This window comes from Canis lupus, chromosome 4, assembly GCF_048164855.1.
Source record: "Canis lupus baileyi chromosome 4, mCanLup2.hap1, whole genome shotgun sequence".
Classification (NCBI taxonomy): Eukaryota; Metazoa; Chordata; class Mammalia; order Carnivora; family Canidae; genus Canis; species Canis lupus.
Window position 1 is genome coordinate 71,816,738 of NC_132841.1, and position 27,403 is coordinate 71,844,140.

General features: G+C 38.0%; 1 protein-coding gene across 3 annotated transcripts in view; it reads right to left on the minus strand.

Moving 5' to 3' along the window:
• The window catches only part of WDR70 (WD repeat domain 70), a 310,665-nt gene that overhangs the window by 44,158 nt on the left and 239,104 nt on the right, over window positions 1–27,403 (minus strand). For all 3 annotated transcript variants that reach the window (XM_072824838.1, XM_072824837.1, XM_072824836.1), the window contains exons 11-13: window positions 8,383–8,482; window positions 5,563–5,647; window positions 3,913–4,051 (exon numbers count right to left, since the gene is read on the minus strand). In XM_072824838.1, coding sequence (XP_072680939.1) covers window positions 3,913–4,051; window positions 5,563–5,647; window positions 8,383–8,482 — 324 coding nt within the window. The remainder of the gene's footprint in view (window positions 1–3,912; window positions 4,052–5,562; window positions 5,648–8,382; window positions 8,483–27,403) is intronic.

Genomic DNA, 27,403 nt, shown 5'->3' on the forward strand with positions numbered 1-27,403 from the left:
GTACATAAACTAAGAAACAAATCAGAAGATTAGTCAGGATCAAGTGTGAGATTTCTGGCTTTTTTCCCTCTTACTTTTATTTCTCCTTACCCAAGGGAAACACCTGCTATTTCTTTTAAATTATTGCCAAAAGCTACAGAGGTGAAGAGACCACCATCTTAAATAATACCAGGTCAAAAAACTTAATTCCATTATTCTTGGGTTAAAGAGTATAAATTGTAATACACTAGTATAATTATATAAACCATGTCCTTTGATTTATAGTAGTTAAAAAGGAAATTCTGTTAGTCATTTTATAACAAATTATAGTTTGATGAAAAATTACTAAGCTAATAATAGTCTATAATGTTATTTCAGGGCCTCTCCTGAAATAACTGGAACTTTGAAAAGGTCTGAAAATGTCCGTTTCTTCTAAACATAATTATCTTTTTAAAAATTGATACATCATCTCCAAATTATATTTTGTCCATTCTTTCTCTCCCATAATTTCATCACATAAAATAGAGTAATGGTTGCCTTTTTACTATATATAAAAGCTTAGGTCTCATGTTACACAAAAACTAAAGTGAATTTATAAACTCAAGATTCAAGTTATATTCTGGAATTTACCTTAGGGAAGAAGCTAAGCCCTCTACTCAAATCATAAAAAAATTAGATGATAAATAAGAAATACGCACTTTTTTCCTTGAGGAAACACAATTGGACTAAAAAGGAACATCTAAAAATAGTATCAGTAGAACTATAAAACGTATATGAACATCATACAATAAAAATAGTAAATGTTAAAGAAACATTTATCATGTCCTAGTGAAGAGAGTCTCCATGCTGAATAGAGAAAAAAATTTTCATAGCATACAACAATACAGAAAATAGAATTAAAAATAATTTTCCTTTAACTTTGTTTTAAAAATGAAAAGGTAAAATGCAATTATTATATTTTTAAAAGGTATTTATTGTGAAGCTTGTAGCATAGTTTTTAATTACTAGGAAACTGTAGAGTTGTTAACATCCCTGACTGAAAACAATGTTTGGCTTCATATACATGTTGAGCCTGGCACTGTAAAATATAACTATCCACGGGTTTATTTTATTCTAGAAGAGGTTGTGAGAATACAATCACTTAGACTCTATTGAAGTAAATGGACTCATCTAGGATAGATCTAAAGCCACTGTTGTCTGTGCCTAGTCAAGCAAGTATACCACTAAATGCTGATATTAAGAATGAGATGTTGCCTTCTATGTAAATTAAAACTCAATACAGTAAGTACCTTACTACAGCAGAGTGTAGTATTTCCAAACAAATGATTATTCTGGTTTGTAATGACAAAAATACAATAAAATGAGAGATATTTTTTGGTACTTAGGCAAAATGTCCACCTTCTTTATCCATTCCAAAGAATACATTTATTTTCTTATATTCCAAGACTTAAAAGTTTAGAAAATAGATCAGAGGGGCATTTTAAAGTTCCTTTAACATGCCATTCTACTATGAAAACAAAAACAATGCAATGTCTAATATCAACAACAAAAATGCAATCAAACAGATCCTAAATCAATTATCTAAAAGGCTGCTTTAAAGTGCCATGGCACTTCTGTCCCTATCTGAAATTTTCTCTTCATCTATATTAGATGGATCTCAAAATCTGTTTTCTGACTTTTCTAAAACACTTCAATACAAGATATATTCCATTTACTTAATGACCATTCTCCTTTGTATGTTTTGCTTAATTTGCTCATCCCTTAAACGTTCAGGTTTCCTAGGGCTCATGTTCTCCATCCTTTGCGTCCTTTCCTTAATCAAACTAATCAGCAACCAAGAATTCAACTATAAACTGTAAATATTTCTCCCAAAACTGTGTCTTCTTTCTCTTAAGCACCAAACTCACTTACCCATCTGCCTACTGAGTATCTGTACCCAGAGGTCTCGCAGGTATTTCAAGCTCAACATATCAACAACAATGCACTGTATTTCTTCCAAAATCTGTTTTCTTTTCAATCTTGGGAAACATTGGCTCAGTCTCTCAAGTAATAAACCTCAGCCTTCATACACAATACCAAATATTATAAATTTAACTTTCATGCTTTAATAAAAATTATTTGTTCTAAAGCCTAAGTTGCACTGTGCCATTCCTTTGCTTTAGAAAACAAACAAAAAACAGAATATGAAGTCACTTTCTTACTATGGTAAACAAGATCAGTTTACCTTTCCATCTCTAGATGGAATATCTCTTCTGCCTCACTCTCCAAAGACACACCTGTGCTTTAGAATATGCATTACATGCACTACCCAAACATACCATCACTCATTCAATAAATATGTCAGGCACTGTTCTAAGCACTGAGGATATCCCAGAGAACACAACAGACAAAGTTTCTGTTCTAATGGGCTTACAGACTGGTGGAACAAGACAGACAAAAACCAGAGACATATAACAGAAGCAATGGCAGTAAGTACTATGGAGAAAAAGATCTAGCTAGAAAAGCAACTCAGAGAAACACAGCAAAGAGCATGTTCTATACACTATAAAAATATAGCATGTCTTAGAAGTGTAATCATACATCCCTTAATTTATTTAGGTTTCAATTTTAATTATAACTTAAAACCATAATACCATGAGTAATACTGAAATATATGGTCATTGAGAGGCATAACAGAACACAGCTTACTTCTGAAACAACCAATTATAATAATTTTATTTTTTGAGATTAAAGTTGATAGAGTCAAGAGTGTTTTTCTTTGATTCTAGTGTTTTAGTTGGCTCTTGGATATACCCCCCAAAAATTATTATTAGTGCTGGCACATTTCAAATTATGTCATGAGATTAGAATCTATAAAACTTAAGTACTCATCTAGATTAGTCCCATTGTTATTTCGTTGTCTCCAACTAACTATACCATGGTTTCAAATTTAGGGCCTACAAATTAAGACTCCACAGTAATACTAGAACATTAGAGACAGGAGCTTTTTACTGGTGATTCAAAAACAGTTGTTCAATTGTCTGAATCATTTAAGTACATAATATGTCCCAACTGTTTACAAAGAACTGAAATAACTGGAGAAGTCTACATAAGGGTGCTGTTTAAGATATAGGATATTACTACAGGATTTGACAGTGAGCCAAAGAAAATTTACACAGACATTAATCAGTCTATTTAATACTCAGAAAATAACGATGATTTACCTTACCTTCTAAATAATAATACATACTTTAAAAGACTGTAAAGGAATTCAGATTTTTCCTCTGGGAAACTTCACTATTACTGTATTACATACAGCTCCCTAGTTAGGACAGGAATGAATGAATTGGTGAATCAATGCATGCATGCAGGCTGGTGTTTTAGTGCTTCTATAAATATGTAAAGAAAACTAAAGGTTTTTTTAGATACAGAAGTGAAATTTAAAATGTTTTAAACTTTCAAATAACTAAATAGAAATTAAGCTCAGTGGAAGCTGAGTCTTACCTTAAGCAGAATTCTTTCAAAGCTTTCAAGGTTTAGGAAACAATGATACAATTCATCACTTTCTGAGGGCATAACTTTCACTGGTGTCCACAATCCTTAAATCTTCGCAAAAAAACCATGCGCATTGTGGGACACTCCTTTTTGTATCCTACCTAATGATTAGCTTCTACTCTCCTTAAACTAGTTCGCAGAGGGGCAGACATCCCCAGCCCAGGTGAAACCCTGACGGAAGCGTGGGCCCATAGGAAATACTGGGTCAGAGGAAGGGAAAAGGGAGATCAGCCAGTCCACAACATACTAACAATTCCTATGTTGGGGAAAAAAGCAGCTACCACTGCACTGTAAGAGGCAGGACTTATGTTCTATTTAAAAACTAAAACCAAAACAAAAGATGACTAAGAGGCAAACTTCACTCCATTCTCAAGGCTGAGGAGAGAAGAATTTACATACCGCATCCGTGATGTCTATTTCATACACCCTTTGGAAAGTCCTGCGCTCAAAGAAAACAAGTTTGCCGCTGCCACATCCCCTCTGAACAGATGTCCCGGTGACTATGAGTTTATCATCTGGACTGAAACAGCAATCAGTCCTGCAGACAAAAATAGTGTTTAAGCATAAGCTTATGACCCTACAGGAATGAGTTAAATAACATATAAACAAGACCATTGTAATAAGAGGTAACTCTGATAGGAGGCACACAGGGAGTCAAGCACTTGTATTAGATTACTTAATCTTCACAATAATCCTACGGGATAGATATTATTGTCCCCATTTTACTGACGAGGAAACTGAGGCAGAGAGATTAAAGAAACCTTGCCCAAGGTCACAAAAGTAAGTGGTGCAGCTGGGATTCGAACTCAGGCAGTATGATTCCAGAATCTATGCTTTTAACTTCTACACACTATATTTTTTTAATGTAAAGGAAGTGTGGGAAAAACTCAAGAGAGACCTTGACAGTATTATAGACAAATAGATATTGTATGACTAATGTCTAACTAGTGATTATTTTGTCCAGTTTTGGAATTATTTTTTACCACCACTAACCACCATCCTCAAATAATTTGAGTTTTGTCAAGTCAAGCACCATGAAATGAGGAGCAGGTTGAGCCGCTGGAACCTAAGAGATGGCTATGATTCAAGAGCCCTTGTTATTAGAGATCTGGCCACCTGATTGTGAATAATCTAAGACATGATCCAAATAAGTTAGGCAGTTGCATAGCTTGCAGCAGGCATAATATCTCAAAAAATTCTCATCAGCTATAAATTCATGTTTGTTTGTCCATCTGTTCGCTTTAACAGATAAATGCCATCGGCAATGGACCATGTTAGAGTTAGTGCTCTGCTATTACACAGTTTCCTCCATTTGATGCTTCCATCACCTTCACGCTCTCCCTGTTGGTCATTATTTAACACAGATGTGAAATTTTATTTCTACAAAAACAGAAAGTTTTGCTTAGGCACCAACTGTAGGACTTAAAGTTCAAATCTCACCTCAGCTGCCTTAGAAAAATCTTAAATGCTTCAGTTGTCAACTTAATAGAATGGAGATAACAGTGTTCAGCTACCTAGAGCAAGATACTCTGAACAAGTGAAGGATACTGAATTACAGATTGGAATTATGATAAGAAAAAAATTGCAAAAATGATATACAATAACTCTCAGTTATTAACTGAGACTTTCCAAAGTCTCAGGACTTTGGAGCGCAGGACTTTCCAAAGTCATAGTTATTATAAAACTATGAAAAATCACTTTGATGGAATGGGGTTCAAATTTTAAGACCACAAATATACATATCTACCCTGTCATTTATACATATTAAAAGAACAATTCAATCTCTTAAAATATTTTTACTACCCCAACACCTATATATATGTATGTACACAAACATAGAAATTCATGAACATGCATCATTTCAACTTCAAAAAAATTTTATTGCCCGAAGAATGTGCAAATAAAAGGGAAAAATAAAATGCATCTTTCAAAAACAGATTTCAAATACTCTTCCTGTTCCTTTTTAAAATACATATGATATAAATTAAGGTGAAGAAATTTCTTTTCTATTCTCTTATGTTTATCAATTCTTTAAAACATGCTACTTACATTGGGAACATGGTAGGAAGACCCGAGGCTGAAAAAAGTGGCTTATTAAACTGTCGGATGTCCCATAATTTCAATGTATCATCACCTTACAGAGGAATGAAAAAGAAAAAAAAAAGTGAATTGTATGGAAAGAACAATTTCTATGTTCAGTGTTTGCTAAACTTACTGTATAAACTATAGGAAGGAAGGAGGGGAAAGAAAAATTCACATAAGTGCGTTTTACTTTTTTAACTGGGGAGTTTGAAAGCAGTAGATGTGAGAACAGTAGAAAGATTTATGATAATGAACTGGACTTCTAGAAATAAATTTCCAAACTGATGTAGCATCTGTAGGCTAGAAGGAGCCCTGGAGAATCTACTCTAAGGAGTGATTTTACAGCAGCTGGCAGCTCCCCTATGGTATAGTTGAGCATAACCTGACTTCTTAAGAAGATATTAATTTAACAACCATCAGAACTGAAAATAGTTCAGTTCACAACAGGTTCTTTCTCCCAGTGGTGTGTAGATGAAGCTATCCATTAACATTAATGAGAATGAGCCATGTGATTCCCTTCCCTCCAGTGTAACTCTACCTGCGGCTATCATTCTTCACTTTGCTAGGGAGTACAGCTTTTCCAAGCTCTTTAAAGCATAATGAATATTCTTCTAAAAGTCATTTTTTTATATTTCTATAGAGCTACTAACTAATATTCCTGACCAGAATGAAAGCCAAAACTCATATAAGTAATGTCTTTGCTGTTCTTGCTCCCTAGTGTCCACAGCTGAAACCTGCCTCAACCTCTTGGGTCCAATAAAGAATCAGTATCAGGTGCAAGTGAGGTGAATGGAGATTTCAATAAAATCTCCATCCTCTCCCAAGCGACCCTTCTTCTGAAACCCAACTTTTGGCAAGTGTACTCATCCACAGATTGGCTGGACTGGGGACCTGCTTACACTGGAAGAACTTTGTAAGATTCACCTTTTTGCTCTTAGTCTTAAAAAAAAGATTACATTCCTCATAATTCTCAAACAATAAGAAAACATTAATCTGCATTAAACAGTTTAGCTAATGTGGCAGGTTCTGGAGCTAGCAGGAGTGTCTTACAACACCCGGGGACTCTGTTGAGTAGACTTCCATCTGCCATATTTTGTACATCCAAGAAGAAAAAGGGTGGAATACAGTATATAGGCTGTGTTGGTGACATGTTACCCAACAGCTATTACAGGATGGAAGGGGAAGGTAAGAATTATCACCAAAATGGCTTTGACTGAAATGGAGTTAGTCCTATACTTCCAGTAATTATCAACTGATTTGGGGCTGGCCAATTTTGAAATCCTCTGAGAGGAATCTTCAAACTATGCTTCCCTCTTATTCCCCACTCTTGGCTCCCCACTGCACATTGGAGATTTGGGTATGCCATTCTAAAGCCGCAAGAGTAAATGTGAGAATTTCTAAGTGAAACGTTCATCATTTGAAAAACTTTCCCAGAAGATTCAGATACACAATTGTGGGGGTATAAACCACTATTTCCAAGTTAAGAGTGTGTGTGTGTGTGTGTGTGTGTATAGTCTTAATTAAGAGTCATCTCAAGACCCAAATAGGTTAGAATTGATGGACCAAAATACGTATTTCATACAGATCCACTTTATATATATACCATAATATACCATGCACACACACACACACCATAAATAGGTAATACATATACCATATATAGAAATATACTATATATACCATAAATAGAAATTACATATACATACGCTTTGATTTTTTTACAATTATGTAAGTGAGGGTAGTTTGGATATAATAGAGAAGGCTTCTTCAGAGGAAAGAGAATCTGAATGCAGTTCCCAAGGTATACAGACAAGGAACGGCTGAACTGAGTGAAAGCTGTGCCAAGTCTCTTCATCTCCTTCTCACTTCCACTGCCCTCTACACCAGGTTGCAAATTCTTTTAAGAAAGGAACTCTGTCTATGATGTTCACAGTTTAGACCCAGCACCTAGCATAATGCTAGCTCAGAGTAGTTGCTCAACATAGAGCAGGTGAGTGATGAATGACAGACCAAATGCAGTGTTGCTAAATTAATATGGCCTACAGAATAAAGACTAAATCCTTTATGTGATATTTAAAGCCATCTGTAATGGCTCCAATCCACTTACTCTACTGTTTCTTTTCTCTCCTAACAAACGGGCCTACAGGCAGATCCTCAGTCATGTCCCATACTTCCTGTAATGCTCTGCTCATAAGCTGCCCATACTATGCTCTTTTCTCCTTCTGTCAACACTTAGTTTATACATGTAAGAAAGAAGCAAAAAGAAACAGCCTATATTCAACCATATGAATAAGGATAAGTAAACTTATCATATGGCCACATAGAACTATGGAGCTATTTAAAAACTAACATCCAGGTACACAACTTTTTTTTAACAGAATTGGGCTTAAAGTGTTCGAACTGAAAAAAAAAATCAACAATGAGCCAACAGAAGACTCTAAATTATAAAATAATATAGAAAGAATTCAGAACATCATCTACAAAACTCCATGAGGTAGAGGCAAAGGTCATCCTTGGAGGCTTCAAACTCTGAGGGAATTTGAAGCTAAAATTAAAACTTAAGCAAAAAAGTACATATTTGCTAAATTTTACTTGGTACCTTTTAAGAAAACAATATTGCCAAGTTAGAAATGCATTTTAGTTGAGAAAAATAAGTCAGACTGGCAAAGGTACATTAACAAAAACACAGCTAGCTTTACTATTAGGATATTATTGTAACATTTGTTAGAGTTAATTACGATCATTTTTATATATAGAAACACATCCAAAAGAAGGTTTTTAACCTACCTCCACGAGATGCCAGGACATTGCCATCATAGGAAAAAGCCACACAAGAAGTGTCTGTGCCTGGGTCATGGGCCTGTTTATAGTGAAATTTAGGATGAACCTGTTTGCAAAGATAAGCAAAGAGTTAATATCTCATCTGAAATCAAATGAGAACATTTTTGTGGCCAGAGTATTTTACTTTATCATCCAGAAAATTATATACATAAAATATTAATTTTACTTGACTACAGTATTCTTTATTCTGGAAAATCATTCAAAAGGTTTCTTGGGACGCCTGGGTAGCTGAGTGGTTGAACGTCTGCCTTCAGCTCAGGGCATGATCCTGGGATCCAGGATCGAGTACCACGTCGGGCTCCTTGCAGGAGGCCTGCTTCTCTCTCTGCCTGTGTCTCTGCCTCTCTCTCCCATTCTCTCTCTCTCTCTCATAAATAAAATCTTAAAAAAAAAAAGGTTTCTAAAAACATCCATTTGCTTTAATAAAAGAGAAATTAAGTCCTATTTTTCAGATTGTCTTAGCAAACTCTGAGCAACACAAGATTAATACAGTATTTAGTTCTTATAGCATAAGGTTATTGGGACCAATTCCTACCGTTATCTGAAAGAATAAATATAAATAAAATTATAAATGAACAGATTATTTATAAAATAAAAAATATCATTGTAGGGGGGGCCTAGCTGGCTCAGTCAGTAAAGCATGTTACTGTTGATCTCACTCAGCATTGTGAGTTTAAGCCCCACATTGGGCATGGTGCCTACTTTAAAAAGTATATATATCATTGTATTCCTAGTATATGCCAAACACTAGGCATGTGGTTGTAAGTCTTGAACTCTCTTTAATGTGCCTGTAGGATAATGTTGTCATGGGGGGGAGGAGAGCTAACCCTGACACAATGCTAATCCTACCCTATGCACTCTATCCTTTACTACCTTGCCTACTTAATTCAATCACTTTACAAGTTAGGTTCTACTATTATGATGTGCATCTTACAGGTTAGGAAACTGAACCACAAAGACTTAAGTACCTGATTTAAGGTCACACAGCTAGCAAGTGGTAGAGCTATTAAGTGTTTGAACCAAAAGCCTGCTCTTAAACACTACACTATACTCCTTCTCTAGTAATGTATGTTAATAGTCTTTTTACTTCTAATGTTGCTTCTGCACAGTTAATGAGTTATAAAAGTAACTCTACTACACTAATCTTGTCATTCAGTTATGATACAGTAACCAGCACAGGCAAAATACTAGGGAGTCAATTATCCTAGCTCCAGCAGGCTGGATAATTCAAGTGAAGAGACAGGAGCACTGCCAGTGATAACAGCATATAGGTCTTTCCCGAGAGCTACAGGTGTAAGAATACAAGTGACCCCATCTCCTTTGGTCCCATATCAACCCTAACAAGAATGAGTCACAAAACAGAGCTCATGTATGTCAGCCTCCCTCTAACATCCCTGACACCCTTTGAACTTCCACCTAAAAGCTTTCAGTAATGAGGAGCACGTCATTACCTCACAAAAGCAGACAGGGTTTTTTCTGGTTTTGTTTTTAATAATTTGTGTATATTAAGTTAAATTTGTTCTCTCTCTTCGTCTGTATATTTTTTCTTCCTCTGTATTAAACATGGCTACTGCACTTCCACCTTTCATGGATACAAATAACTTATTGATTTAACTTTTAATTGGGCATCAACTGTATGACCGATACAAGGTTAAACAAGGAAACACAAATGTACTAAATTAAACCTGGCTTTTCTCCTCAGAGAGTTGACAGTCTGGGTTAAGTATAAGAAGTGACAAGTGGTACAATGGGGACGTGAAGAGCAGTGAGCACTGAAGAGAGGTGCCTAATCCAAACCTGGGAAAGAGGGTCAGGGTGGGGGAAGGACAAAAAAGAAATTCTGAGACCCAGCTGATGAAAGTATGAGTTAGCAGATGAAGGAGCAGGAGGCAGAGACAAGAACGAGTATTCCAGTCACAGGGTACTTTGTTGTAGTAGGCAGAATTTTGACCCCTATGACGTCCACCCCCATAAATATGTCATTCTACATGGCAAAAGAGCCTCTGTAGGTATAACCAAAGTAACTAACTAGTTAATCTTAAAAGAGAGATTATCCTGGATTATCCAGGTGGGGCTGAAGCAGTCACATGAGAACTTGAAAGCAGAACTTCTTCCTGAGGACAGAAAAGGAAGCCACAGAAACACGAGAGACAGTTAAGTCAGAGAGACTGGAAGAATAAAGTGTTTGACATGCCACTGTTAACTCTAAAGATGTGTCAAGGAAATAGGGACCTGAATGCTGCCAATAACCAGTGCATCTGAAAGAGGACCCTGAGCCCCAGATGAGAGACACAGCCCTAGCCAACAGTTCAATTTTAGCTTGATGAGACCCTAAGAAGAGAATCCCACCACACCATGCCAGACATCTTATCTACAGAAATTGTGAAATAATAAACTGGGTGTTTTTTAAGGTACTATATTAGTGGTAATTTGTTACAAAACCAATAGAAAGCTTAACATGTGCATAAAAGTAAAAGAACTGGTTGCAAAGAACTAAAAGAAGCTAATCATGACTTGAGGGAAAGAAGAAGTGGGGGATAATAGTATGAGCAGAGAGCCTCGATCACCAGAGGCCTTATAGGCCATATTAAGGGCTTACATTTTATCCTGAAGACAAAAGGGAGCTGCTTAATAGAGATTACTCGGAGAACATGACTTGGCTTACTTATTTTAAAAAGATCATCCTGGACACGTGAAGAATGGATTGGGAATATTTTGTTCCTCAGAAAAACAAAACTCTGCTACTGAACTCAACAGGGAAAATTTGCCACTTGGTCATATTTCATCAAGTCATCAACTACTAAACTCTAAATAAAACTTCTGAAAGATAGTGTAGTGGTAGCAGTTTACCAAAAAGTCTGTCCTTACATTTGGCCTCCCAGTGAAATTAACTCGGTTTTTTGTTTGTTTTAAATGTATTTATTTTTAATCCTCATAAAGGTATAAACACATCTAAATAGAAGGAAAACCCATCATTTCAGGAGTGGTAAGGCAATGCAATATAGTAAGACTGGGCCAGGAACCAGGAGACGGGAAAGCTAGACTTAGCTGAATAAAAACCAGCAGTGTGTCTGGGGGCAAATTAGTCTTTCCGGATCACAAGTCTATCCGCTGTAAAATAAATGGCTTGCACCAGCTGATTTCTAGGGTCACTGACAGCTCTGCGATTCTTAAGGAAAAGACAAAAACTGGTATATATAATATTTTATAATTCCACTAACTGATCAATATGTACTTTTTATTATTAATAGGACAAAACAGGGGGATCCCCTGGGTGGCTCAGTGGTTTGGCGCCTGCCTTCGGCCCAGGGCATGATCCTGGAGTCCCGGGATCGAGTCCCGTGTCGAGCTTCCTGCATGGAGTCTGCTTCTCCTCTATCTGTGTCTCTGCCTCTGTCTCTATCTGTGTCTCTCATGAATAAATAAATAAAATCTTAAAAAAAAATAGGACAAAACAGATTTTGAATGCTAATATTTGAACATATACATACACACATACACACAGATGTGTATACATACATATACCAGTAAATAGGATAAAGAACCTTAAAAGGTGTAGAATCCAAAGGAATCCTATCATATGAGCTTCAACATGAGCCCAGTGGCAAGCAGGTTGTTCCCTGTGATAGTCTAATTCTCATCCTTGCTGCTCAGAGAGGGCGTGAGATGAGGCTGCAAATCTGCTGTTCCCTAAATAGGTCTTGCTTCCTCTTTTTACTGCCCTGAGCGGGATTCTAGCATTTAAAGACATATAGCCATCTGGTACTCAAGCAAAGAAAAAGTGCTGTTTCAAAACTTAAGATTCTGCTGGATCTAACAGATGATAGTATAACTACAATATAAGGAACTGAATGGGAATAAGGGATTATGACTACAAGTGATTTTGCCTTTATAGTAAGAAAAGACTTTACCAAATATTCATCTGCCACAATTTTATGTCTCCATTTTTAGGTACTACTTTAAAAGGCCACTATATTGGAGGTTGGGTATTGTGAAACTTTTATAATTCATTGTTTATAATGCAGAATGTGTGAATATATGCCACAAAACAAACCCTACCTTGTCCTTCTGACTTCCCACAGTTCCTATTGTCATATTAATTTGCATCTCGGGGCAATGCTCCTTTAGACTAATAAATGGCTGCATATTAATAATTAAAATTATGAGAGAAAGATTGTACTCTAAATAATCTAAATCATTTCCTCTTTTAAAGGATCTAATAAAATGAAAAAGCAAAATGTCCTCACTTGAGATGGACAGCTCACAGATTTTATGTCAAAAGTGCTCTTCAATTATTAACTTCACTTTAACCAATAACAAAAGTTTATTCTACTGAAATAAAATAGATAGCCAGAGGTGATCATAAACTTGCTGAAAATATGAACACTTGGACAGTCATGAGGACAAAACACCCTCATACTTTGGAAACAGAGTCAACCTGACTAAAAACACTTCTGGCATAGTGTGGGAAATCTAAAACTGTGGCTTCTCCTTTAACTGATTTTATGACCATCGTAGGCAAAGAACATTGTTCTTCGGGGAAACTAAGATTATTAACTCCTTTATATTGGTTTCCTATTCTTAGGAGGACTTTTTATGTTATCATTTGGAGAGTATCAAATCTCACAGATTCATAGTGATGGAAAATGCTTGAGTTTTAAAGGCCTTCTCCTGAGATCATACCATACAAACTCCAATTGGTAAAACTGTCCCTATATCCTTTCTTAGCAGATGGTTAGAAGCCTCTGGCAGTACAGAACTCATGACTACAAGCAACATCAGTCCATTTCTAGGTGGCTCTAATCGGGAACGCTTTTCTTAAACTGGGTCCAAGACTAGTTCCTAGAATTCCAGTATCTACTTATGACTCCTGGTCCTGTCTTCTGTGGCTATACTAATTCTAGTTTTTCTTCTCTAATGCAGTCTGCCAAATTCTTAAAGAAAAAAATTATGTCTTCCACAAAGTCTTAAATATACCATTCTTGAAATCCTAAATGTAATTCAAACATTCTGTGGCGCTACCAATGGTCAGTGAGTTTACATCCAGGGGCTGCCTAGATCCCAATATCTTTACTTTTCTAGTGTGTGTCAGTCAATGCAAGAGGAATGACAGCCCTCAAAATGATCAAAACATGTTTTATAATTAACAGAGAAATGGAATAAACTATTTTAAATGAGAAAATTTAAATGAACTGCAGGGCTGAAAACAGAAAAAAATAATGAAAAGAATACCGATCCAGGAGCTAGAGAAAAAACAGCAAATAGATCCTACACCCAGCAGAAGAAGAGAGTTAATAAAGATTCAAGCAGAACTCAACAAAATCGAGACCAGAAGAACTGTGGAACAGATCAACAGAACCAGGAGTTGGTTCTTTGAAAGAATTAATAAGATAGATAAACCATTAGCCAGCCTTATTAAAAAGAAGAGAGAGAAGACTCAAATTAATAAAATCATGAATGAGAAAGGAGAGATCACTACCAACACCAAGGAAATACAAACAATTTTAAAAACATATTATGAACAGCTACATGCCAATAAATTAGGCAATCTAGAAGAAATGGACACATTCCTGGAAAGCCACAAACTACCAAAACTGGAACAGGAAGAAATAGAAAACCTGAACAGGCCAATAACCAGGGAGGAAATTGAAGCAGTCATCAAAAACCTCCCAAGACACAGAAGTCCAGGGCCAGATGGCTTCCCTGGGGAATTCTATCAAACGTTTAAAGAAGAAACCATACCTATTCTACTAAAGCTGTTTGGAAAGATAGAAAGAGATGGAGTACTTCCAAATTCATTCTATGAGGCCAGCCTCACCTTAATTCCAAAACCAGACAAAGACCCCACCAAAAAGGAGAATTATAGACCAATATCCCTGATGAACATGGATGCAAAAATTCTCAACAAGATGCTAGCCAATAGGATCCAACAGTACATTAAGAAAATTATTCACCATGACCAAGTAGGATTTATTCCCGGGACACAAGGCTGGTTCAACACTCGTAAAACAATCAATGTGATTCATCATATCAGCAAGAGAAAAACCAAGAACCATATGATCCTCTCAATAGATGCAGAGAAAGCATTTGACAAAATACAGCATCCTTCCTGATCAAAACTCTTCAGAGTATAGGGATAAAAGGAACATTCCTCAACATCTTAAAAGCCATCTACAAAAAGCCCGCAGCAAATATAACTCTCAATGGGGGAGCACTGGGAGCCTTTCCCCTAAGATCAGGAACAAGACAGAGATGTCCACTCTCACCACTGCTATTCAACATAGTACTAGAAGTCTTAGCCTCAGCAATCAGACTACAAAAAGACATTAAAGGCATTCAAATTGGCAAAACTACAAAAAGACATTAAAGGCATTCAAATTGGCAAAGAAGAAGTCAAACTCTCCCTCTTCGCCAATGACATGATACTCTACATAGAAAACCCAAAAGACTCCACCCCAAGATTGCTAGAACTCATACAGCAATTTGGCAGTGTGGCAGGATACAAAATCAATGCCCAGAAATCAGCGGCATTTCTATACACTAACAATGAGACTGAAGAAAGAGAAATTAAGGAGTCAATACCATTTACAATTGTACCCAAAAGCATAAGATACCTAGGAATAAACCTAACCAAAGAGGTAAAGGATCTATACCCTAAAAATTACAGAACACTTCTGAAAGAAATTGAGGAAGACACAAAGAGATGGAAAAATATTCCATGTTCATGGATTGGCAGAATTAATTGTGAAAATGTCAATGTTACCCAGGGCAATTTACACGTTTAATGCAATCCCTGTCAAAATACCATAGACTTTCTTCAGAGAGTTAGAACAAATTATTTTAAGATTTGTGTGGAATCAGAAAAGACCCCGAATAGCCAGGGGAATTTTAAAAAAGAAAACCACAGCTGGGGGCATCACAATGCCAGATTTCAGGTTGTACTACAAAGCTGTGGTCATCAAGACAGTGTGGTACTAAAGCTGTGGTCATCAAGACAGTGTGGTACTGGCACAAAAACAGACACATAGGGGATCCCTGGGTGGCGCAGCGGTTTGGCGCCTGCCTTTGGCCCAGGGCGCGATCCTGGAGACCCGGGATCGAATCCCATATCAGGCTCCCGGTGCATGGAGCCTGCTTCTCCCTCTGCCTGTGTCTCTGCCTCTCTCTCTCTGTGACTATCATAAGTAAATAAAAAAAACAAACAAACAAACAAAAAAAAACAGACACATAGATCAATGGAACAGAATAGAGACTCCAGAAGTGGACCCTCAACTTTATGGTCAACTAATATTCTATAAAGGAGGAAAGACTATCCACTGGAAGAAAGACCGTCTCTTCAATAAATGGTGCTGGGAAAATTGGACATCCACATGCAGAAGAATGAAACTAGACCACTCTCTTTCACCATACACAAAGATAAACTCAAAATGGATGAAAGATCTAAATGTGAGACAAGTTTCCATCAAAATCCTAGAGGAGAACACAGGCAACACCCTTTTTGAACTCGGCCACAGAAACTTCTTGCAAGATACATCCACGAAGGCAAAAGAAACAAAAGCAAAAATGAACTATTGGGACTTCATCAAGATAAGAAGTTTTTGCACAGCAAAGGATACAGTCAACAAAACTCAAAGACAACCTACAGAATGGGAGAAGATATTTGCAAATGACCTATCAGATAAAGGGCTAGTTTCCAAGATCTATAAAGAACTTCTTAAACTCAACAGCAAAGAAACAAACAATCCAATCATGAAATGGGCAAAAGACATGAACAGAAATCTCACAGAGGAAGACATAGACATGGCCAACAGGCATATGAGAAAATGCTCTGCATCACTTGCCATCAGGGAAATACAAATCAAAACCACAATGAGATACCACCTCACACCAGTGAGAATGGGGAAAATTAACAAGACAAGAAACCACAAATGTTGGAGAGGATGCGGAGAAAAGGAAACCCTCTTGCACTGTTGGTGGGAATGTGAAATGGTGCAGCCACTCTGGAAAACTGTGTGGAGGTTCCTCAAAGAGTTAAAAATAGATCTGCCCTACGACCCAGCAATTGCACTGCTGGGGATTTACCCCAAAGATACAGATGCAATGAAACGCAGGGACACCTGCAGCCCGATGTTTCTAGCAGCAATGTCCACAATAGCCAAACTGTGGAAGGAGCCTCGGTGTCCATCAAAAGATGAATGGATAAAGAAGATGTGGTTTATGTATACAATGGAATATTACTCAGCCATTAGAAATGACAAATACCCACCATTTGCTTCGACGTGGATGGAACTGGAGGGTATTATGCTGAGTGAAATAAGTCAATCGGAGAAGGACAAACATTGTATGGTCTCATTCATTTGGGGAATATAAATAATAGTGAAAGGGAACAGAGGGGAAGGGAGAAGAAATGGGTAAGAAATATCAAAAAAGGAGACAGAACATGGAAGACTCCTAACTCTGGGAAACAAACTAGGGGTGGTGGAAGGGGAGGAGGGTGGGGGGTGGGGGTGACTGGGTGGCGGGCACTGAGGGGGGCACTTGACGGGTTGACCACTGGGTATTATTCTGTATGTTCGCAAATTGAACACTAATAAAAAATAAATTTATTATTAAAAAAAAAAAAAAAGAATACCAATCCTACAGCCAAGCTAACTTCACCTACATTTTCAATCTGATATATTATAGTTTGACCCCGGCCAAGCTGCTTAATCTGTTTCTTAGTTTGTTAATTTTTAAAATCATACACCCTACACATCTTCCCACTCCTCTCCTTCTCAACTCCCAAAGACACCGAGTTACATTTGACCTGTTAACCCCTGCCTTATGTCAATGCCACAAACTTATTAACTCTGTATTAGGTAGCTCTTTTCAGAAAGTTGCTGACATATAACTATGCTACCAAAACACAAACTCTAAGAGCAAGATGAAGCAAATGCTGGGCTCTCTAAAAAATGAGATGTACTAACATTTGTCCTCTCAAATCTGTTCCTAGGACCCTCTCAAAAGATATAAAATTTCTTTCTCATTGGGAATCTATTTTCAAGTTTAGTGATAACCAAGCATGTCTATATTTTCAGTCACATGTTAGAGTTACTTACTCTGCCAGGATTAAAAATATGCCAGGATTTTTTTTAAGTGGCAAGATTAAGAACAGAATAAATATCGGTCTAGACTGAACTAATTTGCTCCTGCTTCTCTAATTTTGGAGATCTGTAGTATGGAGAATGAGGAGAATGTACACAAAAGAATAGGAACTGTCATATTAACATGCTTTGCCTTTCCCTACTCCCACAAAGCCTTCATTTTACGGAGGAGAAATGGACAACACCTCTCTAACCGGCTCTGTGATATTTAGATTAATATACTGTATGAAAATATGGCATCATGATAAAAAGCATAGGCTATCCAGCCAGACTGACAAGTTCAAATCCAGGCTTCACCACTTACCATCTGTATGATCTTTGCAAACTAATCTCCCTATGCTTACATCGGCCATCTATTAAATGAGAATAATAATAGTATCCATGTCAGCTGTTGGGAGAATTTAACGACTTGATGCAAGCGATGCAAGTGTGGTACACTCCTTGGCAGTGTAACTTTGCTGTTCTTTTCATCAAGATGTGCCATTTACTTCTCAAAACCTGGGTTCTGGGTATGGACATGTGACTTGTTTGGGCTTACAGGACATGCAGCCAAGAAAATGTGCCTTTCACATCTCCAACAGTGAAAAGCTAACTGACTGCCACTCTTCTGCCTCTGTGACTCGGCCAGGCTTTCTAAGGGCTGTTCCCAGCCAATGACTGAGCACAAGGGATAAAGGACTCCTAAGTGATCTGAATGAAACTTTCCTGACATTGTGCTACAGTCTAAGTCTTTCTGCACAGCCCTCTTTTCTTCTTCTATTTACTATAACAATTTTATTGAGATATAATTCACATACCACGGGATATGCCTACTTAAAAATATGCAGCTCACTGATTTTAGTATTTTCAGAGTTGGGCAACCATCACCACAATCAATTTTAGTACATATCCATCTCCCTCAAAAAGAAACCCCATACACATTAGCAATTACTTCCCATTTCCCCCTAGCCCCTCAGCCTTAAGCAACCACTAATCTAGTTTATCGCTGTGTATTTGCCTACCTGAACATTTCATATAAATGAAATTACACAATATACTATCTTTTGGGACTGGCTTCTTTCACTTAGCATAATGTTTCTGAGGTTCATCCAGTGTAGATGTATATCAGCACTTCATTTCTTTTCATTGCCAAATAATATTCCATTGTATAAGTGTATCACATTCTATTTATCCATTCATCAGCAGACAGACATTTAATACTCTTTTCTTTCCTGTCTTTCACAAGAGGCATGACTTGCATCATGCTCTCTTTCCAGATTTCTCAGGCTCCCTTCTCATTTCCCCCTACAGGCCTTTCCACCAGTAAATTTCACATGTTTAATTCTGATTCTGGTGTCTGTTTTCAGAGGACCCAAACTAACACATGTGGTGCCAGGAGGGATCCCACAATTTGGGTGGTAAGATAAGAATGTGGGAGTGGCTGACTCACTGCCTGAGAGGTGGAGAGGACACTGTTCTAAGTGGACTGTGAGGTGCAGATATGCCCTAGCACTTGGTATTGGTTCAACTGCTACAAATTTTACTGGAGATGACCTGGGAAAACTTCCTGCTATTGGGGAATGTCCTTGTGGGTACAATGTTTTAGGTATTTAAACAATATGGGAGGAGCAATGCCTACAAAGATAGTAGTGTTGGCTGGCTACTGCTCAGTCCAACTGATACCCTGAGGGATAATGAGAAACTGAGGGCCATTAAAAGTTAAAGACTATGTGGGAGAGCCAGAGGGCCAACGTTAGTACTTTTTGAAGGGGCCCACATCTCCTGCAGTAGAACAGTCACAGCTGAGCAACAAACAAAAGTGGTCTGGTGGTTAGATTTATAGAGTTCCAGAGACATTTAAATGCTCAACCAAAGCAAGTCTGTTATTCTAAAGTTAGGGATCTCGCTGGGAAAACCTGAGACCCTGAAACATAAGGATAGGATATCTGGATGGATGTCCATAGAATGCTGGATCTGCAAACCCTGCCCTGGAACTCTCATAACAGAGAGGTGGCCAACTCTTGCCCCAGGAAGAGCTAGAACTTCCTTTGTGTTGGAAGATGCTACAACTGCCCCCCCCGCCCCCCAAGAGGAGCTTCCCTACCTCCTCCTCTCCTGGCTGCTAGGCTAACAACTAGGGTTGAATCCCAGGATTGCTCAACTAGGGTAGGGTGGGGGGTGGTTGCAAAGAGGAAAGAGATTACACTCCAAAAGAATGCAAGAATTAGCTAGCAGCTACTGCAAGGAGTCATGAGTTTAAAGTGTGAGGATGTTTAATCAAGGGGGCTTTAATGTAAGACTAGATAAGAAGGATTCCTTCATTTAGGGGGGCAGATTTTTGGAAAAGGAACCCAAGAGATGGGGCAAATGAGCTGCTAGAATGCTATTAAAGGCCTGGAAAAGTGATGGCCAGTGTTGAATAAAAGAAAAACATCCTGACTGCCCTAGCAGAGGACAGAGAAAAGAACAAGAAGGTTTGGGGAAGTGGGCACGCTGGAATGGATACATTGTGTTAGTCTGAGAAACAGAGATTATTATTTTTCATGGGAGAGCCTAGAACTACCATTCACTGAGGCCATCAGCAAGCACAGGTGAGAGAGCCAGCACCACCAAGAAGTTCAGTGGCAGCTCTCCTCTGAAGCCCAGGGCTAATGGCACAGAGCCAGACCATTAAAATTAACATCTACAAGGATGATGAGGCCCAAAGTAATAATAGCCAGGTTGCAGTGCTTGATTACTAGAAGCTGAAAGGCTGCAATTACTATAATATATAAAGTATAATGACTAGCAAAGTCAGAGAGGCAGGCAAGAGGGCTCTATGTGGAGGGAGTCATGGAGGTTAACAGAATATAACATTCCTAGAGGCAGAAGAGATGGGCAGACAACAAAGGTAATGCTTAACCTCTACCATCAAAAAGAGAGATGAATGGAGGAAGAGGCGGCGGAAGGTGGTCACCTCAATAAAAAGTTATGATCCCTTGTTCCATTCCCATATCTAAGTCTATTTTCAGATCAGGAGCCTACTGACTACAGAGGTAGCCAGATTCCTAAGAAAAAGGATAGTGCTACTCAGTGGAGCAATATTCTCCTAGTCCTTCCGCAAAGGGGTTGCTGACTACAGACTAAATCAAGGAGTAGTCCCAATTGTAGCTGCTATGATGAATGACACACATCATAGCTAGAGCAGATTAATAAAGCCTTAAGGTGATTCTGGCAAAAGGACTTCCCACTGGCCTGGCCAAAGCTTTCTTAGAACTATATTGTTATCTGAGATTATTCCTAAGCAACCCTAATTCCCTCCTTCCTTCCCTCTTTCTTCCATAGGAGTTGGACCTGTATCACCATCTGGTACTCTCTAGCTTCCTCCTCTGGCTCCCCACTCACTTTTTCCCTTCTAGGAGTTCTGGCACTAGATCTCTTACATATCTAATGCTGCCTTAGCATCTGCTTCTTGGAGAAGCCTAACAAAGGACACTAACAAACAAGACACAAACAGAGAATTATAAAGAAACATACATTGGGACTTGCTCTCTTGCTGTTTCTGGAATCCAGGCATCTTGTGAAAAATCACTGGCTAGTTTCCTGGATGACCAGAGACATGCCCAGTCATCCCCATAGCACCAGCTGACATCTAGCCAACAACCAGACATGTGGATGAGGACATCCTAGACCATCCAGCTGTTAGTTAACTGTAGATGCAATAGAGAACACATGAGAAATCAGCCTAGCCACCATTTCAGAACAGAAGTATTGTCCAATTGACCCAAAGAATAGTGAGAAAAAGAAATGCCTATTGTTCAAGTTACTAAGTTTTAGAGCAGTTTGTTATACTAGCAAAAAGGAATATAACATATGAAGGATGTGAACAGTGCCTGACAGATAGCAAACATTAGAGTGTTTGGCATTATTATAAGTCAGATGATAGTATAGGAACATAACTTTTTTAAAAAGGTTGATTCTCTCTCCTCTCCCTCAACATTCTACCGAAAAATATCCATCATAAAGCAGTCCTAAAATCCAATAATTAAAATTTATTCAATTTTATCATGTGTTGTACTTTACATGATCAATATGCTCCTCTCTTGCCTTTCTGCATCTGCCTGTGAGAGCAAGAATTCTCTCTAGCAATGTTTCTTAATCCTTGCTATGGTTGCTTGGAATCACCACTGTCTCTAGGTAGATGTGACCCTGGTTCCAACCAGTTGCAGCCATTCCTGTATATATTTTTGGACACCAAACAAGATGATTCCAACAGATAATATTGCAGTGAGAGAAAAGAATGCTTAGAAATAACTCATTCTTGGAGGATGTGGGAGGAAGGATTGTATTTAAGTTGCTTTTCTTCATAGTATTAGGTAAGAGCTCTTTCCCCCACATTTCTGATCCTTTCTTTCAAGTAGGTCAGCCTCAGATTCTTTCTCTCTCAGACACATCTGAACTTCAAGAACACCAATAAGTCCTAGAACAGTATAATATGTTACACATCACATATCATGGTGCTTACAAGAGGAACAAACTTAATAAATACAGCATTTCATACTCGGAACTTTTGAGCATGTTTCAAGGAAATAATATATTTCATACTAAGTTGACAGTTTTCCAAGTTTCTAACTTTAAAAAAAAAAAAAAGATAATTATGCTCTAGCCAAGATGTTTTTCCCTTCCCTCATTCTTTCCTTTTCTCTCTCCCTCTATCCCTTTCTTCTTTTGTTTAAAAGAAATAATTTAAAGCCAAAGGACAATAATAATCTGATAAAGGTTTCTGAAAAGTCTCTTCATCATTCCCCATAAAAGTGTGAAAATGAAACTTTTAGAATCCACATTTACAGTGTGAACTACATTTACAGAGGATCTATTATATATAAAATGAGATACATAAATGAAGAGACCACATGGAATATTCTTGAAATGATCTGCAAGTTGGAAAAGGGGGACACACACATAAGACCTCTTATTCCTTCATCAAACATTTACTGCATCAACTACAAGGCAGGTTTGAAGGGCATCAAAATGACTAGGAATTGGTTTCTGCCTTAATGGGGAAGGTTACAAGTGAGAGAGAAAGAGAGAGAATGAGCAAGTGTGAACATTTATGATCGGAGCTGAAATCCTCAGCAGGGTTCTCCACTCTCAGTCCAGATTCACTGTTGCAACTACCGTGATTTCAAAAAACAAGTATGACTTAGCATTTATTTTCCAACTGTGTTTGCCAAAGGGATAGCTAGTCTTCATTCATAACTGGACAATGTTACATGTCTGTTGGGTCATCTCACTAGGTGACTGCAGTGTGTGACTACCTAGGGTTCTATCTGATGACCAGCTGGAAGCTGCAGCTGCACGAGAAAGCTCAGCCACTGAGATGTGAGTCACAGGCTGCATATGATGCCACTGCTTTGGAATCTTCTGGCTCCCCATGTGCTTGCAACTTGAAATTCAAGGTGTTTACTTTAGTCTATAAAACAAACCCCTTATAGCTAAGGCACAAGTTACCTTCACATTAATCTCCCTTGTTATAAACCCTGACTGAATCAGTCAGTATACCAGTTAGGCCCTCTATATTTATGCTTCAGAAAGCTGGATGCAAAACAAAAACAAACAAACAAACAAACAAAAACAAAAAAAAGGGGGGGGGGGGGTTAAAGCCCTACAGAAAACCCAAACTTTTGGAATTTGAAGAAGGAATAAAATGAAAGTGTGAACTTTGAGATTCCATTTATAATCTTGAGACATGATATAGGATCATTTAAAGATGTGCATATTATCTGATTAAAACATTTAAATATCTGATATATTTTACTGTTCTGATTTTAACCAAAGTATAATTTTTATTGGGAAAAAAATGAGGTCATACAGAATTTCATATGATATTCTGTAGGTTTCCAAATGAGAGTATCACCTAAATCACCAAGAAGAATGATTTAAGAAAAAAAAAGTTCTTCCAGAAACAGCCTAAAAGCAGGGTTTCCCAGAGGATGTTTTGTGTAACATCATGCTCTCCAAGGGTGGGGTGGGGGGTAAGGGCCAAAGAAGCCTGGGAAAATAGAGTTTATTTGCAAACCATGCCCTTGTCTTGAAAATTCACAATGCACATTAGTGTATTAAAAGCCAGAGTCTTTTAAATAGCAGTCCTAGAATAACTCAACCTCTTTAACATTTCTGATGCTTATTTGACTATAGGACTTTTTTTTTATTCAGATACTATTTACTAACACAGAACTAACATTCTCTGGACCTTAATTGGGGAAATACTGTATCTAGAGCAAGAATTAGGAAATTTTTCCGGAAAAGGCCACACAGTAAATATTTTAGGCTTTGAAGACCACAGTCTCTGTTGTAATTATTTATTTCTGCTGTTGTAGCATGAAAGCAGCCAGAGACAACAGATAAACAAATGGATGAGGCTATGTTTCAATAAAACTTTATTTACAAAAAGAGATGACAAGGTGGATTTGATCCACAGTTTACTGACTTCTGATCCAGAAGGAACAAAAATCTTAGGAAAAGGCAATCACTGTTCCATAAACTAAAGGCTTCCTTGTGATTCAATAGTAACTTAACTTGTAACACTAATGGTGGTGGCAAGAACAACAATGCCGGGTACATTTATTGAACATGCTGCTACTTGGTATAGTAAAACATACATTTTCTAATTTCATCCTTAGAACAAGCCTCCTGAGATGTATGTAATTACCTCATTTCACAAAGAAGAAACCTAAGGCTTAGTAAGGTGACTTACCAAAAGACACATGATTAGTATATTGTCAGAGCAAAAATCCAAACCCTGTTTCTAACTCCAGAAACTGTACTCTTCACTAAAACATCTCTTTTTATTTATGTATTCATACATTTTTATATTTATATACTAATGTGTATATATATATATGTGTGTGTGTGTGTGTGTGTGTGTGTATCCTGTCAGTTTTACCAGGCCTTTTTTGGATTTGTATAGATTATTATAGTAATGGTCCTAAGTGAATTGCATCTCCTTGTACCTGTAAGAAAGGCAGTGTGTATGAGGGAGTGGATAACATGAAATAACTTTTCTCCTTTAAAATACATAATACATTTTTTAAACACTATTAGGGATTTCGGGGGGGGGGAATTCTATTACAAATTCGATCTAAGGCAGAAGCTAGCTGTAATTCCCTCTTAATCCATAAAGAACAAATAAAAATTGTAAACCAGTCATTCTTTATCCACCTCTAGTCCCAGTCAATGGGATCTGATACACGATAAAAAAACAGCTAACATGTACGGGGCATTTACTGTGAGCTAGATACTGTCCTAAGTGCGTGCTATGTATTAACTCCTAGAATCTTCCAAAGGCTTCATGAGATAAATACTACTATTATCCCCACTTTCCAAAAGGACATGGCAGTACAGAAAGGTAAGGTTAATTGCCCAAGTCATGTGGCCACTAAGTGAAAGCCAAGATTTGAACTCAGGCATCTGGCTTCAGTACCTACACTCTTATCTACCACTGTACATGTACATACTCACAGCTCTTCTGACTTTAGCCTCCTTCTGCTCTGACCCCATTTTGCAACTAAGGTAGGCCTGGACTTTGTGCAGCAGTTATGCTCTTTCCTTAAGAGGCCAGTCTTCTCCCCAACCACCAAAGAAATTTGTAAGAGAAACATAGGGAAGTACAATAAGAGAGTGTAGCATAGTGGGTGAGTACTACATCAGTTACTGGAAACAAATGAAACCATTTTCACAACTAATCCCAATTCTAGGCCAATAGTTAATTCAATCCCTAAGCAAAGGTTCTTTCCTCATGAAGATCACACAGAGAGTCCTTAAAGTATTTTAAACTTGGTAAATAACACAAGTTACAAGTAGCAGTGAGGAAATCCTGTAACGCTGTGGATTTCCTTAACTGCCCTCTGTATGATGTTACCTTTCTCCTCCATCTTTACTCTTAAGTACAGGGTAAGAGGGGTGAGGATCTTAGACTGTTTATATCACATAAGAAATGCAAATGTGAACACAAGTGCAGCTTTCCATTCAGCTTTTTAATTGAGGAGGAACTTGAAAGCCACTATGCCAACACCGGAAGCGCAGTGCTGTGGAATGACCTGCCTAGACAGGAGGGAAAGCCCAGCGGTCCCCCCTTTGAAGTCCAGCTGCCTGAGATTCACTGGCAGCCAACCTTCAAAGAGAGCCGATGCTTCCTTCCCTCAGCCTGGCCGCCAAGCTTCCCGGGCAGCTGGGCAGATTTAGCCACTCTCTGCCCAGCTGTCTGTGAACTCTGGCGGCCAGTTCAAGTGAGGAATAGGGAGGTGGCAGAGAAGGAAGGGTGAGGAAGAGGGAGTGGTGAGGGGAGGAGGGTGGCGGGCCCAGTGGCGCCAGGGCAAAGAGGATGCCGGGTTTCTTTGGAACCAACCTCATCAGTGTCAGTCAAAAGACCAAGCTTCCAGGAGACCACACTCCAACTCTACCACAAAGCAACCACCGAGATTTCAAATTCCTTCAAAAGCTGAGTGACTCTCAAATGTACTCTTCCAAAGATCTAAAGATGGCCCTGTTGCTGCATAAAACAGTCCAATCTCTCCATGAGGATGTAGGGGACAAAGCTAAGATCAAGTAACAAAAATGCACAATCCTTTACTAATTTTGATTTTCCAGCATCAGGAATTTATGCTTCTTTGGGATTTTTGGGGTTGTTTGCTGAGTTTGTTGTGGCAACCCTTCTGTTCCTCTGGCAGCCAATAACTAAAATCACTTATCTGCTTCTGCGCCTGTGCAGCAGATGCTGGAAGAAGACTGGCTCATTTAACATAAACATTACCAATGTGTTGTTATATTTATCCTCTGGAACAATATGCTTGGAAAAGAGAATAGGGAGTGTTATCAGCTGCAGGTGCAAAAGGGACATAAAACAGTTCTGTTAGTGACAACAAACTTTCAAAAGAAGTCCAACTAAGAACAAAATCTTAAATTTGCTAAAGTGGGAGGCTATGGAAGTGACTAACGTACAGGAGAATAGAAAGGAAGAATGAAGAGTCATGAACAGAAGAGTTAATCATCAGATCTACATTTCAGATGGAGTTCTCTGGCAGCTATGTGGAGATACTGAGGGAGACTGGAAGCAAAGAGAAAAAAGGATCATTAAATAATGAAATCTTTTCTCTAGTCTTTTACAATTTGGTTAGGAAAAGAATGAATGGATGACCTTGTACCATGCACCGTGGCAATATAAGGAAAAGACCTAGATATTCAGATAAACTATCATATTAAGTCATTAGCCACAAACGCCTCCTCCTCCTGCTCTTTAGGTCTCTTTAAAACTACATGACACAGTAGCCAGCAGCAAGTATTGAGATATCAAAAACATACAACCCAAAACTTAGATTTTCTAACTTTAAAAGTATAACACTGAGTCTATAGAAGAAGCACTGATTAATATTTGCTAAAAATAATCCAACTGTTGATTCACTCATTCTACAAACGTCTATGGAGTCCTTGCTATGTGCAATGTACTATGCTAGGTGTTGCAGATGAGTCACAGATTAGTAAAATCTCAAGGAGATTTTTCTAGAAATGGAGACAAACATAAAACAAATATTTGCAATTCAATGTGTAGTAAATAATGGCAGTATCCACAAACTATACAGTAAGCCCATGGAATAATGGGAAGCTCTACCATGATAGCAAAATGGTGCTATGGTTGGAGTAGAGGAGAGAAATCAGGTAAAATCTGGTGAGGATGCTTGACAGCTCTCTTTGAAGGATAAGCAGGAGATATAATACTAGCAATACAAGAGAAAGTTATTCCATTGGAGGACTCAGAATATAAAAGACTCAACTGTGAAAAAGCATATTGCTTTTGCAACTACAGGTGG